This window comes from Cyrtonyx montezumae, unplaced genomic scaffold (assembly GCF_038088225.1).
Source record: "Cyrtonyx montezumae isolate F1298 unplaced genomic scaffold, pur_monq_1.0 scaffold_12, whole genome shotgun sequence".
Lineage (NCBI taxonomy): Eukaryota > Metazoa > Chordata > Aves > Galliformes > Odontophoridae > Cyrtonyx > Cyrtonyx montezumae.
In genome coordinates, this window is record NW_027071848.1 from 12,349,247 (window position 1) to 12,370,809 (window position 21,563).

Below are 21,563 nucleotides of genomic sequence, written 5' to 3' on the forward strand. Positions count from 1 at the left end.
TGAGCTTGGCCTTTTGGCCAAATTTGGGAGTGTACGAGGAGCCACGTGGTGTTTTAAGGTGTCCCCAGACTTAGAGAAATTCTATAGCAAAAGTTTTCTCTGATACTCTCATATACCAAAATCCCAATCCTCTTTTTCTCTTTCAGATTAGATGTTTAGGTTTGTTTCTTTTACCTCATTTCTCTGCTCTACTACAAGGAAAAAAAAACCAACACTCTTCCCTGACTCGCTAACACTCATATTTTTACTTTGAGGTTCATGGCTTTACCTACTGTTATATGTATACAATGGTTGAAGTCTCATCTCTGTTAGACTCCAGTCACTGATATCAGTTAAAGAATAGAGAAGGAAAATATTAGAGTCTGTCGAGCACTTTTAGAAGCTCCTTTTCTTGTTAGGAAAGACATTCATAGCCTCAATTTATCTCAGTGCTGAAGTACAACATAAAGAGGGGTGTTTCATCAGGTAGTAATGATTCCGATCCTATTTTATAGATCATAAGCTGTACCTTAAAGTATTCAAGAAATAAAGGTGAAAGTTGTTTTCGTGAAATCAGGCACATTTTTTTATGAAATCATAAGTGATAAATAACCATAAACACTCCCAGATTCAAAATCAGAATTGTGTTTAATCTTGGTTGAAAATGCAAGCCGTATAGCATCTTTTCTCTGTGTGATCAACATTCTTAGGGTGAAATTCATCTCAGTTAACATTAAGGATATAAAATGTAGGTGCCTACATCAGATCTAATCATCATCAACTCTTCTGGTTGCCAGCGGGGAAAAATAAGCACTTTCAGGGCACAAGATGTCTAATTAATTTTAGACGAGTATTTTAGAATAAGATGAATCATTTCCTCAAAGTGTCTGCTCTTTCTACTGACTTTAAAGGAAGCACAGACAACTAGATAAAGGTAGATGTCTACCTTTATTATCTGCATATAGAGACAAGCATTGAAAGAATATGCTTACCAAAAAAAATCTTCTTTTTTCCCTAAATATTCTGTATTTTTGACATTAAATCTGGGAATTCTGTAGTTATTTCTGCATGTATATGCTAGGAAAAAGCACAGCAGCAAATCCATTTAATCATTTGCAATACTTACTCATTTTGACTATATGAAAAATTATAGACATGTAGCAGATATACCTCAAAAGATACAGGTTTATCTTATGCTTATTTAATTTGACCAATACATTGCAATAATAGTCATAATTTGTGTTACAGAACCACACCAGGGAACAAATCACTAAAGGTGTTAAATGCCAAAGTGTAATCAGGTCCCAAGAGCTCAAAACGAGCTGGAGTAATTTCCCAAGCTGAGGATATGGCCCGCAGTTATCATGTCACGTTCATTTTAAATCATGTGCACTTGTATTGAAACTGTGATACTGTAGGTGTTTATATTGTGGGGTTTTAATCTCTATCATTTTCCCTCTACTAGTGAGGCAAACATATTGTCATTACCATGGACTGCAGAGGGAGAACATATGTAAAAGAACTACTGATGTAGATATTTATATGGTATTTAATTACTGATAATAAAAAAGGTAACAAATTGCTTATTTACTTTATTACATTAAAATAGTGACATTAATTGCTATCAATCTGCTACACATGGCAAACATTTACCTATATCTTGTTTATTCATTTGAAAGGAAGATAAAACGTTTAAAATGTTTAGGAGAAAAAAACATGTTTTTATGATTCTGTGAGTGGTCATGGTGGTAATAAGTTGAAAGTTGGACTTGATCTTAAGTTTTTTCCAACTGTTATGATCCTTTGATTCTGTGATATATTTCTACAAGCAGGCTTTCTTAAAGTGAATGGTAAACATTGAATGCCATTGAAAATATGAGTTAAAAGGACTCGTCGCTGGCATTAAACACAAACTGCATGGTATCACAGGTATTATTTATTCGGTAAAAACACTTCTAAAGTCGAAAAGAATCTATTAGCACCATTTTCCATGAGGTATTCTCTCCTCAATTTTGGTTTTCAGTACATCATATAAGTGGCAGTAACATTGGTACAAGGTGAGGGTTGTCATTTGTTTTGTCTAATCCTTGTTGTTGAGCTTGCCGTATCAACCATAACACATCAGGAGTGTTCCCCCTGTGCATGGCTAAAGGCTCAAAAGTGTATGGCTTCCTCTGGGGACCAAGTGCTGTGTTGTCCCTCTCATCTCCTGCATCACCAGAAGCCCCTTGTAGCTGGAGACATGGGGCTTTCACACCAGCAAGCCTGACTGACTATTTTTGCTCCATCCTTGTTATTTCCCATTCCCAAATCTTCAGTTTATTACTGAGAACTGAATAACACTCAGAGTACTTGACCATCTCAAAGTCAAATAGCTTTGATCCCAGGAGGTGAAAACCCAGTTTGATTCATAAATGCTGCACTCATTTGGAATGAAAAGGTACATTAGCAGGTAGGCTTTCTAGCTAATGTGTGACCTCCTGCTTCTGAATTTGTGTCCTGCAGGTAATTGCTGTACTTGATGAAATACTGTACTACAGTAACACTTTCAGTCATATGGAAGGCATGCAGATTACCAGTTCATTACTTTATCCACTTTAATTTTAACTTTTTTTTTTTTCTCCATGATTAAACACCTGGAAAGTTATGGCTACTTTACTGGAGTTAGACCATCAATGTTATATTGCTACAGTTAAATGCTTCAGAATTTGTATCTATATGGCTGCAAAAAACACTGTATGACACTGTTATTTTTTTTTGTTTTGTTTTTTGTTTGTTTTTCTTTTTTTTTTACTTTTCTACAGATTGTGAGCGTGGGAAAGCATGTTAAAGGATACCATTACATTGTAGCCAACCTGGTAAGATCCTTTTCTAGAACTATATCCCTGCTTGGTAAGTGAAACACTCAGTTTTGCTTTGGAGGCTCCGAACTTCATCTGCTATTTGTCACTAATGTGTGCATATAATATATTCTGTAGAGCATGTAAAAGAACTTGGCTTTGTTCTGCCATCTGTACAAGAAAGAAAGATACAGTGTTATCCTCTTAAATCTTATCAAAATCAGTGTAGCGTAGGACTGCTGTGTGTTTCCTGTGGCCGAATTAGATGCCTTTACAGAACTACACTATCTATGTTGACTCATCTTTTTAATATTAATAGCATAACAGTTATTAAAGTAACCTTTCTACATTTTCTTGGGAAAATTCATTCTGTGGTAAGAGCATCTATGTCCAGTCAAATCTCTAATTCAGTATTTTCACTCTAAGTCTAAACAGCACAGTCACACGAATAATATTTAGAAGAAGGCAAATGAAGAGCAAATGTGATACTTTATTATTTAAAGAACTCATTTTTCAAGTTGAAATACCTTCCTGGTCAAGCACAGTGAATGTAGGTCAGAGTCTAATGTGTACTTCCAATTGTTTTCTTTTTATTCTTCCCTCAAGGAATTTCAGTGGGCATGAAATATGTTACTGTGCTTTGTTACATTGGTACCTTAAGATGACTTCAAATTATTTTTAATACTTCAGGCTTTTGAAATAAGAGAAGTCTGTCCTCTTAGGGTCTAAAAACTAGACTTTCAACGTACCAGAATTATAATTCTCCAAGTAACCTTTCCCATTCAAAGTGGTTGAAGTAGAATACACAGTGGAGACACCCAGAACTACTTCAGGATGGGTGCATGCTCCTATCTACCAGCTATTCAATAACATGAGTAATATGGCTTCCTGATGTTATATGACTTTTCATATTCACTGTTAGTCTCCTTTAGGAAATGAATCAAATCTCTGTCTTGAACATTGCTGTGGGTTGTTCAGGGTTTTTTGTTTTGTTTTGTTTTAATCTGGAGTATTGGGTCAGTAGCCCACAATTATTTTTTTCTGAAATCTGTCTGTAAGATATAATAGACTTCTTTTTCTACTGTTAAATGCCAATCAGAGGAACTGAAGAATGTAAAAAGAAAAAAATTCTTAGATAATATAAAATGTAGCAGCTAGAAAAGGAGCAAAAAGATTAATGTTTTCTTCCTACTTTAACAGTCTCCGTTATGCAGTCTCTTGAAGTTCAGTTGCATCTCTAAAGGCAAATTTTACTAAAAGATTTGTTTGTGTGCTTTTGAGAGAAATGACCCTAAAGCCAGTAAGTCAGGAAGTCTATGCATGTTTGTTGTTGTTCCATGTTGGGGATCACATCAGATTTCAGATAGTTATTAGATCTGCGAGCTACCACCACCATGTTTCACAGAAGGCTGATTCTGTTTTCCTTTATTCTTTGCACTAACATTGAAACACTCATTTGCTGTCTCTGCATTCTAATGCTCCTCATATTATTTCATAACTTGTGTAACTCATAAATTCAGCCTAAACAACGAATCCTGGAATAAATATATATGTACGATAGTTCTGTTCACTCTGCAAACATGAAAAGAAGCAGGCATGTAATGAACCAAGTACCAGCACAGTGCTTCTTAAAATCTACCAGCTGCAGTGGAAATTGATGCAAGGATTTCATATTCTGCAGGCACTTTTCATTTGATTCTCCAAACATACTCCTTCTAAAACTTAACGGCTGCCATTCCCAGCAGTGTGTTGCTGAGCTGTTGAGACCACTCTAGCAATAATGTGAGAATTTGGTTTTATGGTTTTGTTTCATTCTTTATAACACAAATGGAAACTGTGAACAGAGGTTTGATATTATTCTCTGGTTTTAAGTCTAAGCTGCTAATGGAAACCTGCTGTTGCTCTTCTTTATGCTGCCTTACTGACCTAGAACAGATTGGACTCTGATCGATGTATAAGGGCAAACAAAATCTTAAATTCATTTTCTAGGGATTCAAGGATATTTCTCTGGAGAGGTTTATGCATGGAGGAGCTAATGTGACTGGATTTCAGCTAGTAGATTTCAGTACCCCAATGGTAACTAAGCTGATGCAGCGCTGGAAGAAGCTGGACCAGAGAGAATACCCAGGATCCGAAACCCCTCCAAAGGTATTGATAAATCTGAAGCACAACCAAAATATCACTCAGATGTTCAAATTTCTGATTAACATTGATAAATAAATGAGTTTAAGACCTCAATATTTAGGCAGAAGATAAGGCAGTTGATCCTATTGTTACTGGCAACTAATTATGCCTTGTCCTTGTGATTGTATGATGGAAACAAAGACTGCAACACATTTCACTGATGTACTTTAATGTTTTTTGTCAGCTAGTCTACAAATCACCTCTTTACTGACAGGAACTAAAGGTCAAACACTTAACTGACAACTTAATTTCAACCTATTTTACATGAATTAATCTAATTATCTAGATTCATTTAGACCATAGAGCTTTCCTGACAGCTGAATTCTTCTGTGTATGAGATATAACCACAGTTGTAAATTTTGTACCCTTAAGTTTTCATCTGGAATTTCCTCTGGAATTATTTCTGTCACAAAATCGGTGCAAAAATCATTTTCAGGCACGATCTTACAGTGCAATTACATCCCAATGTTCCTCTATCCTAATCCTTCACAGATGGATAACAAAATATTTCTGTCACCTATCATTTTCTTGTCAAGCAAATCAAAGCAGGCAAATAGTTATGGATTCATCAAAACAGCTCTGATTTATATGTGTACGAATACATGTCAGACACAGCTGTGGCTCTTCTACTCTGTGCAGAGCTCAGAGTTCAACCATTCCATGGCTAGAAGAGCAACAATTTGGCAAAGCATATAGAAAGCATCAGGATGGGTAATACAAAGGATATCTACATCATTTGGTGAATATTCAAGGAGTTTGTTTTCTTGAGGTAAAAATGCCAACAAGTATGCTGTGGTCTATGAAGTGCAGAGATCCATAGTACTGTTGAGTGGAACAATTTAGCCCATAAGACTCCTTGTCAATGAACAGAACTGTGATGCATCGTTCTAAGAAGTTGACATGATTAAAATGTTTCACACATAATTCAACTATGGTTAACCAAAATTCGAGACTATGAACATATCCCAGTGGGTTTATAATATGCAAGACAAAGAACAAGAAGGAAATTAGTCTTCAACAGCTGACATTTTGGCATCTAAAGGGAATTTCAATATCATCCCTAGGATTATGATCCCCTTTTCCTGATGCAGGAAGTTCACTGGAGGTGATGCAGAAATGCCCCTTTGTTTATGTGCTCCAAGCTAAAATCTGCTGGATACATACTCTATGCATTTAATTTAACGTGTTCTCAATCTGAAGTAGTTATAATAGTTAGTCTAGAAACATAGACTACCTTTGATGACATGCCAAGCCCCCTTTATTCTTCTGTACTGTTCAATAGTGTGTATTATTCACAGGGTTGACTCAGGTTTTCCAATAGGAAGAACATGCTCTTTATCATTCTAACAAATCCAACAACTTGGATTTCATCTCATTTATTCTTGCTTATTATCTTTTTCAGTTACTATTTCTTTTATTCTTTTTTTTCTATTTGAGTAAGTTGGATGGGTGAGTGGATTGTTCAAACCATTCCCTAAAGGGTAAAACAGCTAGAAAAAAAAATGTTTGAGGAATTAGTTTCTTCAATTTAATTTGTTTATTCTGATAATTCTTCAGAGGCAGATTTTTCTGCACTTTTGAAACATAGTTTAAAAACTGGAACTAGTAGGATGTACTATGCTCGATCCTGCAGGAATGCTCTCTTCTCAGTCCTGTATTCATCCCTTAGGGAAAACTGCTTTTGGTTTTGAGGAGAGTTTTTTTCCTGATGAAAGTGTACAAACTGCCGTGTAATGCATCAAGCTAGAAAGAGGTGAGACAGCTGATTTTTGCAAAGATATACCAACTCTAAGGCACTGTGTTTGTCCATCAATTTAGTACACATCTGCATTAACATATGATGGAGTGCTTGTGATGGCTGAAACTTTCCGCAATCTTAGAAGGCAGAAAATAGATATTTCAAGAAGAGGAAATGCTGGTGATTGTCTTGCTAATCCTGCTGCTCCATGGGGTCAAGGAATTGATATGGAGAGGACACTGAAGCAGGTAAGGGGTGGGCTTTGTGATTTTTGTGAATATTACATACAAGTTGTATACTATGTGATTTGGAAGGGTACTGATGGAAGAGGGGAAATGTATTTGTCAACTGCCAGTTGGAATCAGCTGGAGCTGTTTCGATGTTTTGGTTTAGAATTTGATATGAATGCAAAGGGGAATTGCAGCTATAGAAAATTTCTAGTAGTTCTAGTCTTACTACATAGTTGGGACTTGTGTCCCTGAGATGCTGAGCTCATAGGTTCATAGGTTCATAAGGTTGGAAAGGACCTACAAGATCATCTAGTCCAACCATATGGACTAGAACAGCATATCTGTTGCACCTGGCTATGCAGATACTGTCATTTAAAGAAACAGATTTTTCCATCAAATATATTCAGATATTCTTCTGTCATCCTGAATAAATGCAGATTTCTTCCAGGGAAATCACCTAGGTAGTATTTTTCTTTTATTTAAAAAGACATAACCCAGAGCCATTGTTCACTGATGTCAGGATTTTGAATTCCTGATGAATATGGATGCCCAGAAAGTTCCAGATCTCTGTCAAGATGATTTAGCCTTTCCTTTGAATAGGACAGTAAGAAAAATAAAAATATTGCATTTGAATTTAAATCATTGCAAATGAGCAGGCTCTGCTTAGGAGAAGCTGCTGAAAAGTGACTGCTGACAGAGCTGGCATCTTTATGCCTGGAAGCCTGTGTTTCAGTCCTGGAGAAAAATCAGCACAGATACAAATGGTCAAAGGAAAAGAGTAAGTGGTTTAAATCCACATTCTGACTGTTAGGAGGAGAAATAAAACATTTTATCTGCTTTGCATAGTCTCTGCAGATGCAAAGATCTGTAATAATTGTGGTAAGCATGAAATCAGGCTTCTCAGTTGGGTTGGATAGCTTGAAACTCAAAGTCTGGCCAAAAATGCTTGCATGGCTGGATCCTGATACAATTGCAGCCAGCAGCAATATTAACATGGTTTCTTTGGAATGAGATTCACAGTCTGGGTATCCTCCAGTGTAGCAGGTCAGAGCAGTAAGAAACATGTTTTGGTTCCAGCTCTGATAAAGGTGGTGTAAAACTGCCCCAGCCAGCCTTGTGGCTTTACATCTGTCCTTCTTCACTGTTTTGGTTTGAAAGCATTTCTTTCAAGCCTTGCGCATCTCACCCATCCTCTGTGATAGTGAATTGCTTTGCTGGGTCCAAGGTTGCAGGCAAGGTTACCTTTAAGAGCAGCAGATATTCATTTTATACATTTAATCAACAAGAGTGTGAGATAAAAAGATTTTTCCCTACTCTATGACATTTGGAGTAAAGAACGTAGGTCTGGAACTTCATGATGTCTTTTCTTCCGTTTTCAGGTTCGAATACAAGGATTGACAGGAAACGTTCAATTTGACCACTATGGTCGCAGAGTCAACTACACTATGGATGTCTTTGAGCTGAAGAACACAGGTCCTCGGAAGGTATGTGCTTACAGTGTTTGTTATCCTTATAGTGCTTGATCTAGCAGTTGGCAACCCCGCCCATGGCAGGGGGGGTTGGAACTAGAAGATCATTGAGATTCCTTCCAACCAAAACCATTCTATGATTCTATGACTGTGATTCTTTTATAATTGAGCTTGCTATGACTAAAGAGTTAAAATAAATTGGATTCTGTGTCATTTACAGAGGACAGTATATCATCTACATGGATGGAATGTCTAATTTAAGCAGAAAGTCTATTTTCTACTATATATTATTATTCCATGCGAAAATTGAGGAACGCAGAAGATGTTCATCTGAGAGAGACGAGATGTCAGGCAGTCTGTAAGGCAAGCTAATAGTATATGTCACATCAGCTATGTCTGAATGCACATAGACCATCACTCAGCCCAGTCATTCTGAAGAGATAAGCCTTATGTTTTGTTAGCCCTTTCCCTTTTGTGCTAGAATTTTTCAATTTATCATAGTATAAAACAAATAAAGATAAGAAAATGTACTAGTGCTCAATGGATTTATTTTCTTTGGAGGCACTATGGCCTGTTTTATTTGCTAGGACATCAGAAGAAGAGAAAGTGAGAAGCTGGAGATGAATAGGAGAATCATTGCTTCTTGAACAGGACTAAGGCAATCAGAATTAGATTAGACAGTCTTCCACTGTCTGTACAGATTTATTTTCTTTGGAGGCACTATGGCCTGTTTTATTTGCTAGGACATCAGAAGAAGAGAAAGTGAGAAGCTGGAGATGAATAGGAGAATCATTGCTTCTTGAACAGGACTAAGGCAATCAGAATTAGATTAGACAGTCTTCCACTGTCTGTACATAGGTGACAGGCCCAGTAAATCGTATCCCACATGAGCAGTTTATCCCCAAAGATAAGCTGCAGTGATGAAGAGACAGAGTGTTAAACTGTGGATCCATATCAGAATTACACATTAGGATGCACTTACTGACAGTATGTCCCAGTACAGAGCTGTAGACCAAAGCAAAGAGTGTCCCTGCATGTCAGGTATGCAGTCAACTTTTGAAAGTATGACATATGGCTAAGAAATACACTGGTAAAGGTGATTCTGTCTTGCTTCTCTCTTGAGAAGCCCTGTGTCCTCTGGCAAAGAATTTGTCTGACCTTGTTGCCAGCCTGGCTGTGTGCCGTGCTGTTGACAGCCGGGAGGATGTACAGGTAGCTGTGTTGCATCCAAGGCAAGTGGGGAGTGAGGTACAGTCTCTCCATTCCCAATACCCAGTGGTACTGGAGGGAAGTCTAGGCAGAAAATGTGAAGTTAATTAGGTCACAACTTAGGTAGCTCATTAGGGAGTTTGCTTAGTGGAAAACTAACTACCCCAATTGGCTTATTGTTCTTGTTTCAACATTCCTCATCCATTTTGGAAATGGTACCATTGACTTGCACCTTGCAGGGATGTCTCCCTCCTCTCTTCTTGCCTATGATTTGAAGGAAAATGTGGTAACAAAAAGAGGAGTTATGTCTGTGCTGCTCTGGCATCCCAAGGTGCTTTTCTTATCTTTTCAGACATGCTTTTCCTTTGTCTCTCTGCCACTCTCGAACCATTGCCTGTCTTTGATATAAACAGCCGTAACAGCTCTGAAATGTCTGGCTCTTCACAAGAATTTTTTTTTTATGTATTGTTTGGGATTTTATATGTGATCATTGAACCAATTCTATCTTCCGTCCAGCCTGACAAATCCTATATATTATGTGAGAAGTAACTGTACTTAATTGAACTAAGAGGCCTTCACCTTTAATTTCTTCTCACATCTTAAATAACATGATTAATGAATCACCCAGCAATCTTTTCAGAACTATTCTTTCCAGTTAGAATAGCACATGCCTCTAATCTTTAGAAGAGTGATTTTTGCTATCTACAGCTTTAAGGCTGGGAATAGAGCATTATAAAACTGCACAGCTAGTGAGAAGATTTCCATATAGTGTTGTCAAATGGGAGACAGTAACCTATGCTCCTGTTGTTTTTGTTTATGCAGCTTTCTATAGTAGGTTCTTGTCTGCAAGACAGTAGTGTCAAGATTAAAAACAAAACAAATCAAATCAAATAAATGAAGTTTACATATAAATTCACATGTATGTCTAAGATTTGGTTTCTGACTTCAAACTTAGTCAACCAAAATGGAAATGATCAAAAATGTAGTTATCCATTGCTTTTAGTGACCTATGGGCTTCAGCAGAAACACCTCAGTGGTTGATACAAGGTACACATGCCTTCAGAAATCACATTATTCATTCCAAAGCCAAAGTGTTTTGACAAATATACTTTGAGGCAGGTATTTTTGCAGTACTGTTTTATGAGTGATAAATTCAGCCTCTCCACAAGTAGACAAAACTGCTAAAAAGTCTAATGGAAGACCATATTGAATTGTATTTACTTATATAATAGCTGAATTCAGTCCTTTCCTTTGAGAAGTTTTTCCCCTAAGGACTTGAGATTTTGAAGGTAAACACAATGTATTTTAGTGTTCACAGAGTTACTGTAAACCTACATTCTCATACATTTGTCATATATATCTTATGTATTTGTTAGTAATCCAGTTCCAGAGTTGATTTAGTGCAGATTTGAGGTGCGCAGGTTTGAGGAAACACACCTATGCAGACATAGGCTGAAATTCCTTTAAAAATGCCTGCCATTCCTCAAAAAGCTCCTTTATTTCTGTCTGCATTTTGCTATGGCACTTACTTTTACAACACACTTCATCATTCATTTTCTACTTTCCTTCTGAACTTCCCGGCAGTGAACACCTGCACAATGAAAAACAATCAGTCATTGTTATAACGAGCTTCCCAAACTGCCAGGTTTCAGCGTACACATTTTGCCTCCAGTCGGTCACAGATTTTGACAGCAACTTGACATTTTCAGTTATCAGTTTTATCTTTGAATCTGCAATTGTCTGGATGAAAGAGAATATTTGTTGCAGTGAATCCTACTAGGAAACCAACTTGCCTCTCCACTGTATCAGCAAAACTGAAGCTTCTGTTTGTTGTAGACACATAAATCGAGGCTTGTATGCTATAGAGAAGGGAGAAGGAACACGTCAACGAGAAGTAACACGAGTTGTGGATTGGAAGAGTTTCTGCCTGTTCACTAATTGAATATAAAATATTGGCTCATACCTACTTATTCACCTATACTCTGTTACTTCATACATTTGTCATTCTCACAAATGCCCATTTACTGCTGTGGTGAGTGTGCCTGAACATGGCTTTAGGGACAGCTAAGGTGACTTACTTCTCAATAAATTGATTTAATAAAAGGAATTGAATGGAATATTAAACATAATGAATTGTTTAAGAATGCATAATATTCAGTAATGCATGTGAACTCGGGAACCAAAAACTCCCCTGCACTTCCAGAATCATCTACTGCACCACCTCTTTGTTCCGAACAAGATGATTACCACATTTCATAGAGGCAGAATCCCATGTGAAGATGAGCTTTATTCTGGGTTCTGCAAAACCATTAGAAATAATATTGGCTGCAAAATTGATCTGAATGTCCAGCCAGTTTGCTTCACACTGAAGTCTCATCCAAACCACAGACTGTTCTTTGTCACTGACAGTTGCACTGAAACTCTATCCAGACCCCATTTTCCCCTAAAATTCCTCTTCCACTTCTAGTGAGATGGACAAGGAGTTCCCTTCTTCCACCTCTTGCTCTCATGAATTCCTAATTAATAAAGGTAGGCAGGAAGGAAGAGTAGTTGCTGACTAGTCCCCAGCTGCTTCTCAAGTAACCTACACCAGCTGGAACTGCTCATCTTTGAAAGGAACCTTTAAGAGCACTGCCACTATCTGTGCCTTTCCTGGGAAAAATAATCAGTTGCTAAATTCAGTTCATTAGGATCTCAGTCAACTGGAGAGCCACCTTAGGTGGGAGTACTGTCCTGGCGTATCGTTCTACAGACACTTCTGTATTCATGTTTAGCCACCCAAAGACTTAGTGTATAGCCTGTGTGCAGTTTTGGGGCAGAAGTTACCGTGTAACCCCCAAGCATATCAAGGTTGAAGGAAAGTCTCCCTATTTCAGGCTGCCTTCATCCCATCTGCTCTCACAGCAAGTAATGCTGGCTCATGTCTCATGCTCAGCAGCATCAATACCAGTGCAGAAAGCACAGCTGCAGGTTGTACTAAATGCCAGAGGTGTGCACTGCAAAAAACTGTGTCTGTATGTAAGAGGAGAGCTTCTGATTCCAGGCATTCCAACTATGGGTGATATATACTAATCTATGGGTGATTTAAACATCTCTACTCAGTACTTCAGCAGCAGCAATGAACTAAGGCAGTTGTTTCACCTTAAGGCTGCTCTGGGAAGGGCTGTGGCCAGGAAGCCTGAAACTGATTTGTTTCACCTCTCTGTCAGCAGCAGACTTAACAGAGAGACTTTCAGACTGTGGTCATGCTTATCATGCTTTAGAGTGAGTAGAGAAAGATAAGTACTTTTCTAGAGGGGAGGCATATCATTCATGAGCTGCTTTATAGTGCTCTTCTCTCCACTGAGTATATAAGAAAAAAAATAACAACGGGACCTGTAATGTAGATACTAAAGGTCAGTACCAATGGAAAAAGCTTGGTAAAGTCCTGGGCAGAAGGTCATGGAAGACCCACAAGCAAAGCTGCAATCTGGATGTCTTTCACTGCTCCTGAGACCAGATGCTGTGGAGGATTAATGAATGAAATCTTTCTAGAGGAGAACAAGAACTCTTGCATCTCGTTTATGCCCCAATAAAGGATTCATAATATTGCAGGTGGGGTTTAATTTCTGTGCCTGGTTGAAGTAAATAGTACAAGCCAGTCAGGAACTGCTGAGGCAACAATACCAGGTCTGACTCCAACAATGCTGCTAGATGGTATGTATACACAAAGTGCTGAGTGGATGCTACTTTGCACCCATCTACAGCAGTAATCCCTTGGTACAAAATTATTTATGGATGATACTGTTTTTCATGCAATAATTGTATCTGCAATTTCACCAAGTACCTACTGTAAATTATATTCCTTTTATTTTGCAGGTTGGTTACTGGAATGACATGGATAAATTAGTTCTGATTCAGCATGAACCTACACTTGGAAATGACACGTCAGCCATGGAGAACAGAACTGTAGTTGTTACTACAATTTTGGTAAGGCGTTTTTTTTTATCAGTATCTTTTTTTTTTCTTTTTTTAAAATACTCATACTGCTATGTGACACAGTCTCCGTTAAAGTTATAGTGCTATTTAGTCTGCCAGTTCCTGGGTAAGTGGGAGGGTGAGAGCCATATATCTTAATTATCTAGGCTGTTATGTTTGTTCAGAGGTTTTTTGGTATACATTTGAAATAATGATTCACTTGATGTCAGATTTTTAAAAATAAGTTGAAATAATTTTCTTTCAGTATATAATATTTTCCATTTTTTACTAAAGTAATTTCCAAAAATATAAGTGAATTCTTTCAACCTCTGATTGATAAATGTTGACTCACAAGAAACTGGAAGGAAAGAAAAACCTAAAATCTCTAACTGACACAGTTGAACAGATGTCTATAATGTCAGTGTCCTTTTTGTTGACACATTATAATTTAAAAGTTGACTTTAGTCAGAGCTAAAATTCTAAGCACTATGGTTCAGTCAGCCAATCAGAACTGGTTTATCTACTTGCAATTGTAAATGAAAATATGAATTTAGTAGATACATTTGAACATATTTCTAAATGTACTTGTTCAACATGTCAATACAATTTTCCATTTTAATAATATCTAAATAAATTTTAGATTTTTCAGTGTTAGGTATGTAATTAGTGTTTTTGAAGAGTGGTTGCAGACAAAGAAGAATGCAGTTGTTTCATTCATTTACATTTTTTAAATGGTTTTTCAAAGCCTTTTTTTCTTCTAAATCTGTATTTTAAATGAAATATTTAACAATTTTGATTCAGAAGTCAGAACTGCCCTTTTAAGCTGATGTTTATAAAAGCCAATTGGCAAAGGCTGACCTTTATCTGACCACATCTAAGATTTTACATCTCAGTTCACTGCCCTTTTCACCTGTTTCATTTAGACAAGATATTTTAACTCTTTAGGATAAGCTACATTTTAAATGGGAAGGAATATTCTGCTTATGTACCTAAGCAACAATTTTCTAATTTAATAAAGTACTCCAAAGGAAAATGTCACTATATTTTCTTACTCAAAAACTCAATAGTTGCCAGATTTCCAGCAGTGTGTATCAGCATTTATACATTAAGCATGTTTTAAAAAATCTCCTGTTGAAGATTATCATTCCAGGATGCAAACCAACCAAACTACTATGCAGGAATTCAGAGTGTAAATCCTAACCAAATAGTGTATTTTTTTTAATTTGCATGGGACATTTAAAATAATATGTATCTTTTTCCTAAAAAAAAAGACTTGGTGATGGAAAAAAAAAATACTTCAGTACAGTCCTCCTCTTTTCAGCCTCTGATGAAGAATCCTATTTTAAGAAATTGATCAAGGAAGAAAAGAGTCCCAAGATGCTGCGAACATTCCTAACTAAGGCTCAAGTATTAACCACCAGTCTAGTAGCATTGAGCTAATTTTTCCATATGGATTACTGATCCTCTGACTGGATGACCAGGCACTGAACCACCAAGAAAAGTTCTGTGACTAATCTGAAATGTCTAGAACAGATGACGTTAACCTTCAACTTTGCCAAGCTGAGAAGAGAATGATGTGAATAACAAGCTTTCAGTCGAAATTTTCCTCTCATACCAATCCTGATATCTTTGACTGAAGCTACCATACATGAGTACTGTAATTTCCGTAAATAGCTCCAAGCTTAGGAGAAACAAGTAAAAAATAATAATGAAAAGTAATATACAAGATTTCTGTTTGCCAGAAAGGAAAAAAAAGGAAAACAAGAAAGCTTTTAAAATGTGTTATCTTGCCTGTCCTGTTTGCAATGAAGCATTTTGATGTGCGTAATAAATGTTATATTCAAAAGAACTTTTCCAGTCCCAGTATTGAAAGGACTGGTGGGATAATTTTCAAAAACAAAAAGCTGAATTAATATTCCAAAGCATGCCCTCTGTTTATGCAGCATGTCATTTTGGGATAAATTCATTTATTTAAAAGCAGAACTAATTCTTGACCAAAAGTGTCCCCTTTCAATGTTTTGAAAGCACAGTGCAAGAGAAATATATCAGAATTTGGTTTGAATAAGAGTATATGGTGCATTCTGCCATGAGCTAGTCATGCACATCTCCCATTGATCCCAATGGGAGCTGCTCACATGATTCTGAATGCGGATTACAACCATGATTCTTAATATTGAGTTACTGGGGCAATTAATTTATTATTCAGAAGCATATAATCGCACTCCTAGACAAAATATATATATATATATTTAACTAGAGAAACTCTTTCCCAGACAGCGAGTTTTTGACCTCTTTATCGCCCTCTTCACATTGAAGGGAGGTTGAATCATTGTAGATGGCATATAGTTTTGGCTGCATGCCTATTTTCAACATTAAACTGAAACGCTTCTGCAATCCGTGCTGTCAGACTTTTCCATCTTCAGAGAGAGGTGTCATGGCAGAGTAAGACAAGTTTACAAGTTCTCAGCATGGCTTGCTTTAATTTTTGCCTGAAGCCAAATAGCACATGTTGTTTTGCCTGCTCTTTCTTCACATTTTGTGTCTACGCTTATTTTGCTGTAACACGGCTGTATGACTATGGCTCTGCACTCAAAGAACCTAGTACAGGATTTTCTACTTGGCAAAATGTTATCTTCATTTGTAATGTAGTAAGAGCGCATAGAAATTTTTGTACAGTTTTAGTTCAGCACATAGACACTCAGTCTATCACCCACTAGTCAAGTGGTGATGGAGCAGCCCAGAGGGAGCAGGCAACACGGGCAGTGACATTAGTCTACCAGCTGCCACATAGCTCTGGATTTTATAGTTCCTGGGAGAGCCATGTGAGCACTTCATGTGCTGCACATCCTCCTGCATGCCTGGCCCTCATAGAATGGACAGATGCTCTCCCTGTGTGCAGAAGTGTGCTCCCCAGAGGCCCCAGCTTGGTGTACAGTACCCTTGCTATATGGCTGGAGAAGGGACACAATGTATAACCTTCTCTAATAGTAAGGCAAATATAGTGGTTTGTTCAGTCAGGAAAAGTAATCATCTGCTTTAGCAAGGGGTTTGGGTTGGAATGCTTTGAGTTGGAAGGAACCTTCAAGCCCACCTTCCAATCCCCTTGCCATGGGCAGGGCTCCCACCCATCAGGTCAGGCTGTCCTGGGCCCCATGAAGCCTGTCCTTGAGCACCTCCAGCAATGGGGCATCTACAGCTTCTTTGGACAACCTCTTCCAGCGCCTCATCACTTTTTGAGATGTTGAACTAGAATATATGAGAGTAGGCTGAGATGACTACTCCAGATTCTGTAATCCCTTTCGTGCTACAGACAACATTTTACCTACTCTGAGACTGCAAAACCTAAAGGTCATAAAAGTTCTGTAGAACCAAAGCTAGACATACAGTGAGCTGTGTCTGCATTGTGGCTTCCAGCTTAGTATTTTAAAGATAGTCTTCACATTGGCAGACTAATCTTGAAGGGCAGGATCTCATTCAAGACTGTGTCATCTAAATGTAGATGTCTTTACAGAGGGTCTCAGTTCAGTTGCCCGCTTAAAGTATGCAGTGACATTTATGATGCTGTAGGATATACTGTCTACCCTTATTTCTGTAATTAAACCAGCAGGATGAACTTTTCCTGCCTGTCTTATACCATATATGATCAATTCATGTGGATGTCTTAGCTACCATATGAGGTGGCACACATGGGATGACTTGTTCCCCAAGTATGTAAGCTTTTGTGAAAGTACTCAAAGATTTAGAGATTGATTCAATTATCCATAGGTAGGTGGCTAACAGTGAGTTTATCAGAGCTACCCAAATCTGCAGAATGACAAATGGAGGGGGAGGCAGGCTACCACCACAGGGCACCCACGATGACATACACTTCCAATAGGTGACTAAATATCACCCTCTGTTTTGACTGATATATGCTTGCCCGAGTCTTACCTCAAAAATTCTTTGATCTTCTCATAATAGAAAAATATTTTTTCATAAAATATATTTATTAATTAAATTCTTTAGTAGACTAGAAGAAAAATAACATTTGTTGCATGACAATTACAAAGACTTCAAACCGAATCCTGGACACTTTATTCCAAAAAAAAAAAAAGGTTCAGTTGGCTTCTATAGAGGGTGGGTTTTTTTCGGGATAAAGTGTGATGTGTGCCACTCCTGTTTAAAAAATGAGACATTTCCTTGCACAAGTATTTGTCACTTTTACAAGTTATTTTTACAGTGCTTAAAGATTTTGAAATTAACTTCTTAACAGTAGGCAAGTCATACATAGATCTGTTTAATATTTGGACTAGTTACATTCTCCAGCTTCCATTATAGTATGAATCATCACTTGTGAGCATTTTATTGTACACATGAATTTGTGGGAATGTGGTGGAATGATTTGTTTACGTCTATAAACATAATTGTTGCAGACATAAACTTGTATTTACATATGTTAAGTATTGTTATAAAAATGTGAATTATATAAGTAAAGCTTGCACCATTTAAAATATCTATTCCTGTGCTAGTCATTGATCATTTCAATGTGGACTTTTCCTTGATTTACTACAAAATAGAATATTATTAAACAGCTGAAATCTTGCAAGTATTGTGATATTAAGCCTCACTCAGCAGTAAGTCAAATCTATGTTTTCCATCAGCAGGTTAAGAGTTTATTGCTCAGAAACTGTAGTAAATAAAAAGCTGGTGGGGAGAAATAATATTTTTATTAGACAAGATGCTATAACTGGAAACAATGGAAAACCTTCTTAGTCTTCAGCTATTTCAGTTGGTCTAATAAAAGATAATGCCTCTTCTCAGCTATCATGCATCTCTTGTAGATTTGGGCCAGTATGGTTACACTGGCATTACCTCTGGTTTAGAAAATGCTGTTGTAATAGGCTTACAGAAGAAATAATCTTTTTTCAGTGTCACAGGTAGAAAGTAATATCAAGATACAGCTGAGTACATGCTACTCATTAAGATGTTTCTTGACTTTGCAGCTTGGCTTTGCAAGTTCATGTGCATCAGCTGCTTCTTAGGAAACCAGTAAAACTTGCCTTCTAGTGTCCTGATGCTATTGCAATAGCATCTGCACACCTCATTAGCTTTAGCCCCTAAGTCTGACATGGTGACGTGGCCAGAATTGAAACAAGTTCTGCTATCTGAATTTTCTTGCAAGCAGTCTGTTATCAGAAAGCCACATTCAGTCCCATCCACATTCCCCAGACAAATTCTTCCTTGAAAACACATCTCATATTGGCAGATAATCTAGACACAAAAATTAAATAAAATTATTTATTCTGTAAAATAGGTAGAAAGGAAAGAACAGCATGGTAAGCAAGAGGAAATGTGTATTTCCTTAATTTTAATTGTATAGCCTCGTGCTGACAGATTACACTCAATTGTGGCTTCTTTTAAAGTACCTACAGCAAGTACTACTTCACTGTAAAACAGATTCACATTATAAGTGATGATCTTTGTTGTATCTTACTCTAAATCAGTAAGATGAGGATCAGTAGAAAGAAAAGCAGAAGGGGAATGAACCAAAATGGACCCTTCAAGTCACTCAAGTGGCCTGCCAGGTCTCAGGCCAAGTGAATCTACTCTCATAGGACCCTCCACAGGATGGGATCACTACTGCTTGCACCTACCGAGGGTGGTGCTGAAACTCACCGCTACCGCTCTTGGTGTTCCCTCAGAGAGCTTGGAGAGAGGAGGGCTGGGATTTATGTTGCCATTAACAGGATGAAACATCTGTTGCTCTGTTACGCAGAGGCAATTGAAAAGGGTTTTTTTTGTTTGTTTGTTTTGGTTTTTTTTAGCAGCCCTATCAATGATGTGCAGGGAGCAGCTCAGTGAGAATTCTGGGATAAGCTGGCTACCTCTGTACCTGTCTGGTTCAAATGTTTCTCCAGATTTTATTTATTTATTTTATTTTATTTTATTTTATTTTATTTTATTTTATTTTATTTTATTTTATTTTATTTTATTTTATTTTATTTTATTTTATTTTATTTTATTTTATTTTATTTTATTTTATTTTATTTTATTTTATTTTATTTTATTATTTTTTGCATGACTTTAATTATATGGCTTTGGTTTGGGATTTATAAGAATGTCTGAATCAGAAAAGCTAGCAAGCACCAATTCTGTTCTTTGAAAAACAAAATGACTTTTCAAGTGCAGCAAGCAAATGCAATTTAAGCTTGTAAGGAGAGTCCACAGATTAAAGATACTGGAAAAGACATGGTATTACCAGTAAGTCAGGAGACATGCTGTTTTTCTCCTCTGATTATTTTTAACTATTTCTCTGGAAAAACTTATGTAGAAAGATACAGGTTCTATCTTTTCCTCTAATGGGAACACAAACTGTATATGAGTGAGGAACATTTGATTCATTTGCCTGAAATACTTCCCAAAACTAAGATATTCCACAGATAGAGGACAGTACGCCTTATCCCTACTTTTCTCCCTCCCTCCCACTGGAAGACAGGAGGTTGACATTAAACTCATTTGTTAGGGGATGAGAATATGAGGAATGACATGGGCTGCTGCAGTTTTCGTTAGAAGAGCTAAACACTGCACTACCAAAGTCACTGCACTGCATCATCACAGTGATTGTAATGTATAGTTAATGGTGTAGCCCAGTGGTCTTCTCAATGCCTGAGTCACATATGCCAGGACAATAACAGCTTGCTTGAAAATTGCTCCGGTTTTAGCCATCCTTGGTTGCACAGTGACAAAATGATCAAGAAATGTGTCAATCTGCTATTATCATCCTCAGATTTATATGGGCTTTTACCTATGTGTATACACAGCAAGGAGCCAGGTAGCATATGAAAGTGACCACTGCAAACACTTTTTTATGCTATATAGTTCCTTAGTGGAATTAATGGTGGTAATGCATAGATGGCCTACAATGCTGAATTACTACCCAAGGATTGTGGCCCACATAGGCACATCAATAGCAGAGAATATCACAAGGGAATGATGAGAGGAGATTTCTGGAGATACACCTGAGAAGGAAATATTCCTACTGTACTTACTTAATCTACATCTTTGTTTAAGTAACCCCTGCTGCTTTCCCATTCCCAAACTGTTTTATTTAATCTAAGATATTTTTGTCACATTGAAGTAAGTGAACTACGTAACTTTCTTGATTCTCTTTACACAAAGCTCACTTCTGCCATTCCTATACCGAGGTGTGTCATGAGCACATTTAGCACAGGTATTAAATTTACATGAAAAAAGGAAATAGTGCCTCCCGCATATAATCTCTCTCTTTTCAGGTTTTCTGCCCTTTCATTCTGTAATAGTAAATTGAATATACTGTTCAAACTTGTCTATCAAATTCTTCTCTTGGGTGGGTTCAGATCCAGCTAACAGGAGCTATGTTTTTTTATCTGAAAGAAGAAATTTATCTGGCATGCTAAAAAAAGTTGGAATTGATTTATGTAATCCTTCATTACTCCTTTAATGCCACGTATCCTTTGTTGTTAAACACTGAATATAGGTCACGTAATAGCTGCTGCTTAACACTGACATTCATGTAGTACATGTAGAACAAATTCTCAGGCTACCCATTTACCTTTATTTTATTTGTGTACTAATTAGATTTGTAGGAAAGATGTGACTGGGGCAGAGAACTACCAAGGTCAGTGTCTAAAAAGCAATGCTTGCCAATAGCCATCACAGCTATAGCCTCAGAGAAAATTGAAATTGCCAGTATTTTATGATGTAAATTCAAACAAAGGGTGACATTAGTGACAATATTTTATCTGGAACTGGCTGTTAATATGGATTATGTGAAGTCATTTAAAATACCACCAGGAACTATAGTTTGACGTAATGATTGCTAGAGTCTGAATCCTCACAGAGCCAGATAGGAAAATGTCATTTTAGTTTCCCAATCAGGTATTGTTCACTTCTATTGGGGCAGCATGGTTTACAAAGAATGTTAAGATCCACTTTTCAA

The 21,563-nt window shown here is 37.1% G+C and overlaps 1 protein-coding gene across 5 annotated transcripts in view; it reads left to right on the forward strand.

Moving 5' to 3' along the window:
- The window catches only part of GRIA4 (glutamate ionotropic receptor AMPA type subunit 4), a 226,125-nt gene that overhangs the window by 146,949 nt on the left and 57,613 nt on the right, over positions 1-21,563 (forward strand). For 4 of the 5 annotated variants that reach the window (XM_065730040.1, XM_065730039.1, XM_065730042.1 and 1 more), the window contains exons 5-9: positions 2,784-2,837; positions 4,809-4,967; positions 6,822-6,989; positions 8,351-8,455; positions 13,508-13,618. In XM_065730040.1, the coding sequence (XP_065586112.1) occupies positions 2,784-2,837; positions 4,809-4,967; positions 6,822-6,989; positions 8,351-8,455; positions 13,508-13,618 (597 nt within the window). Of the gene's footprint in view, positions 1-2,783; positions 2,838-4,808; positions 4,968-6,821; positions 6,990-8,350; positions 8,456-13,507; positions 13,619-14,927; positions 14,980-21,563 lie in introns of those variants that run through there. The other variant, XM_065730043.1, reaches the window with a different exon arrangement.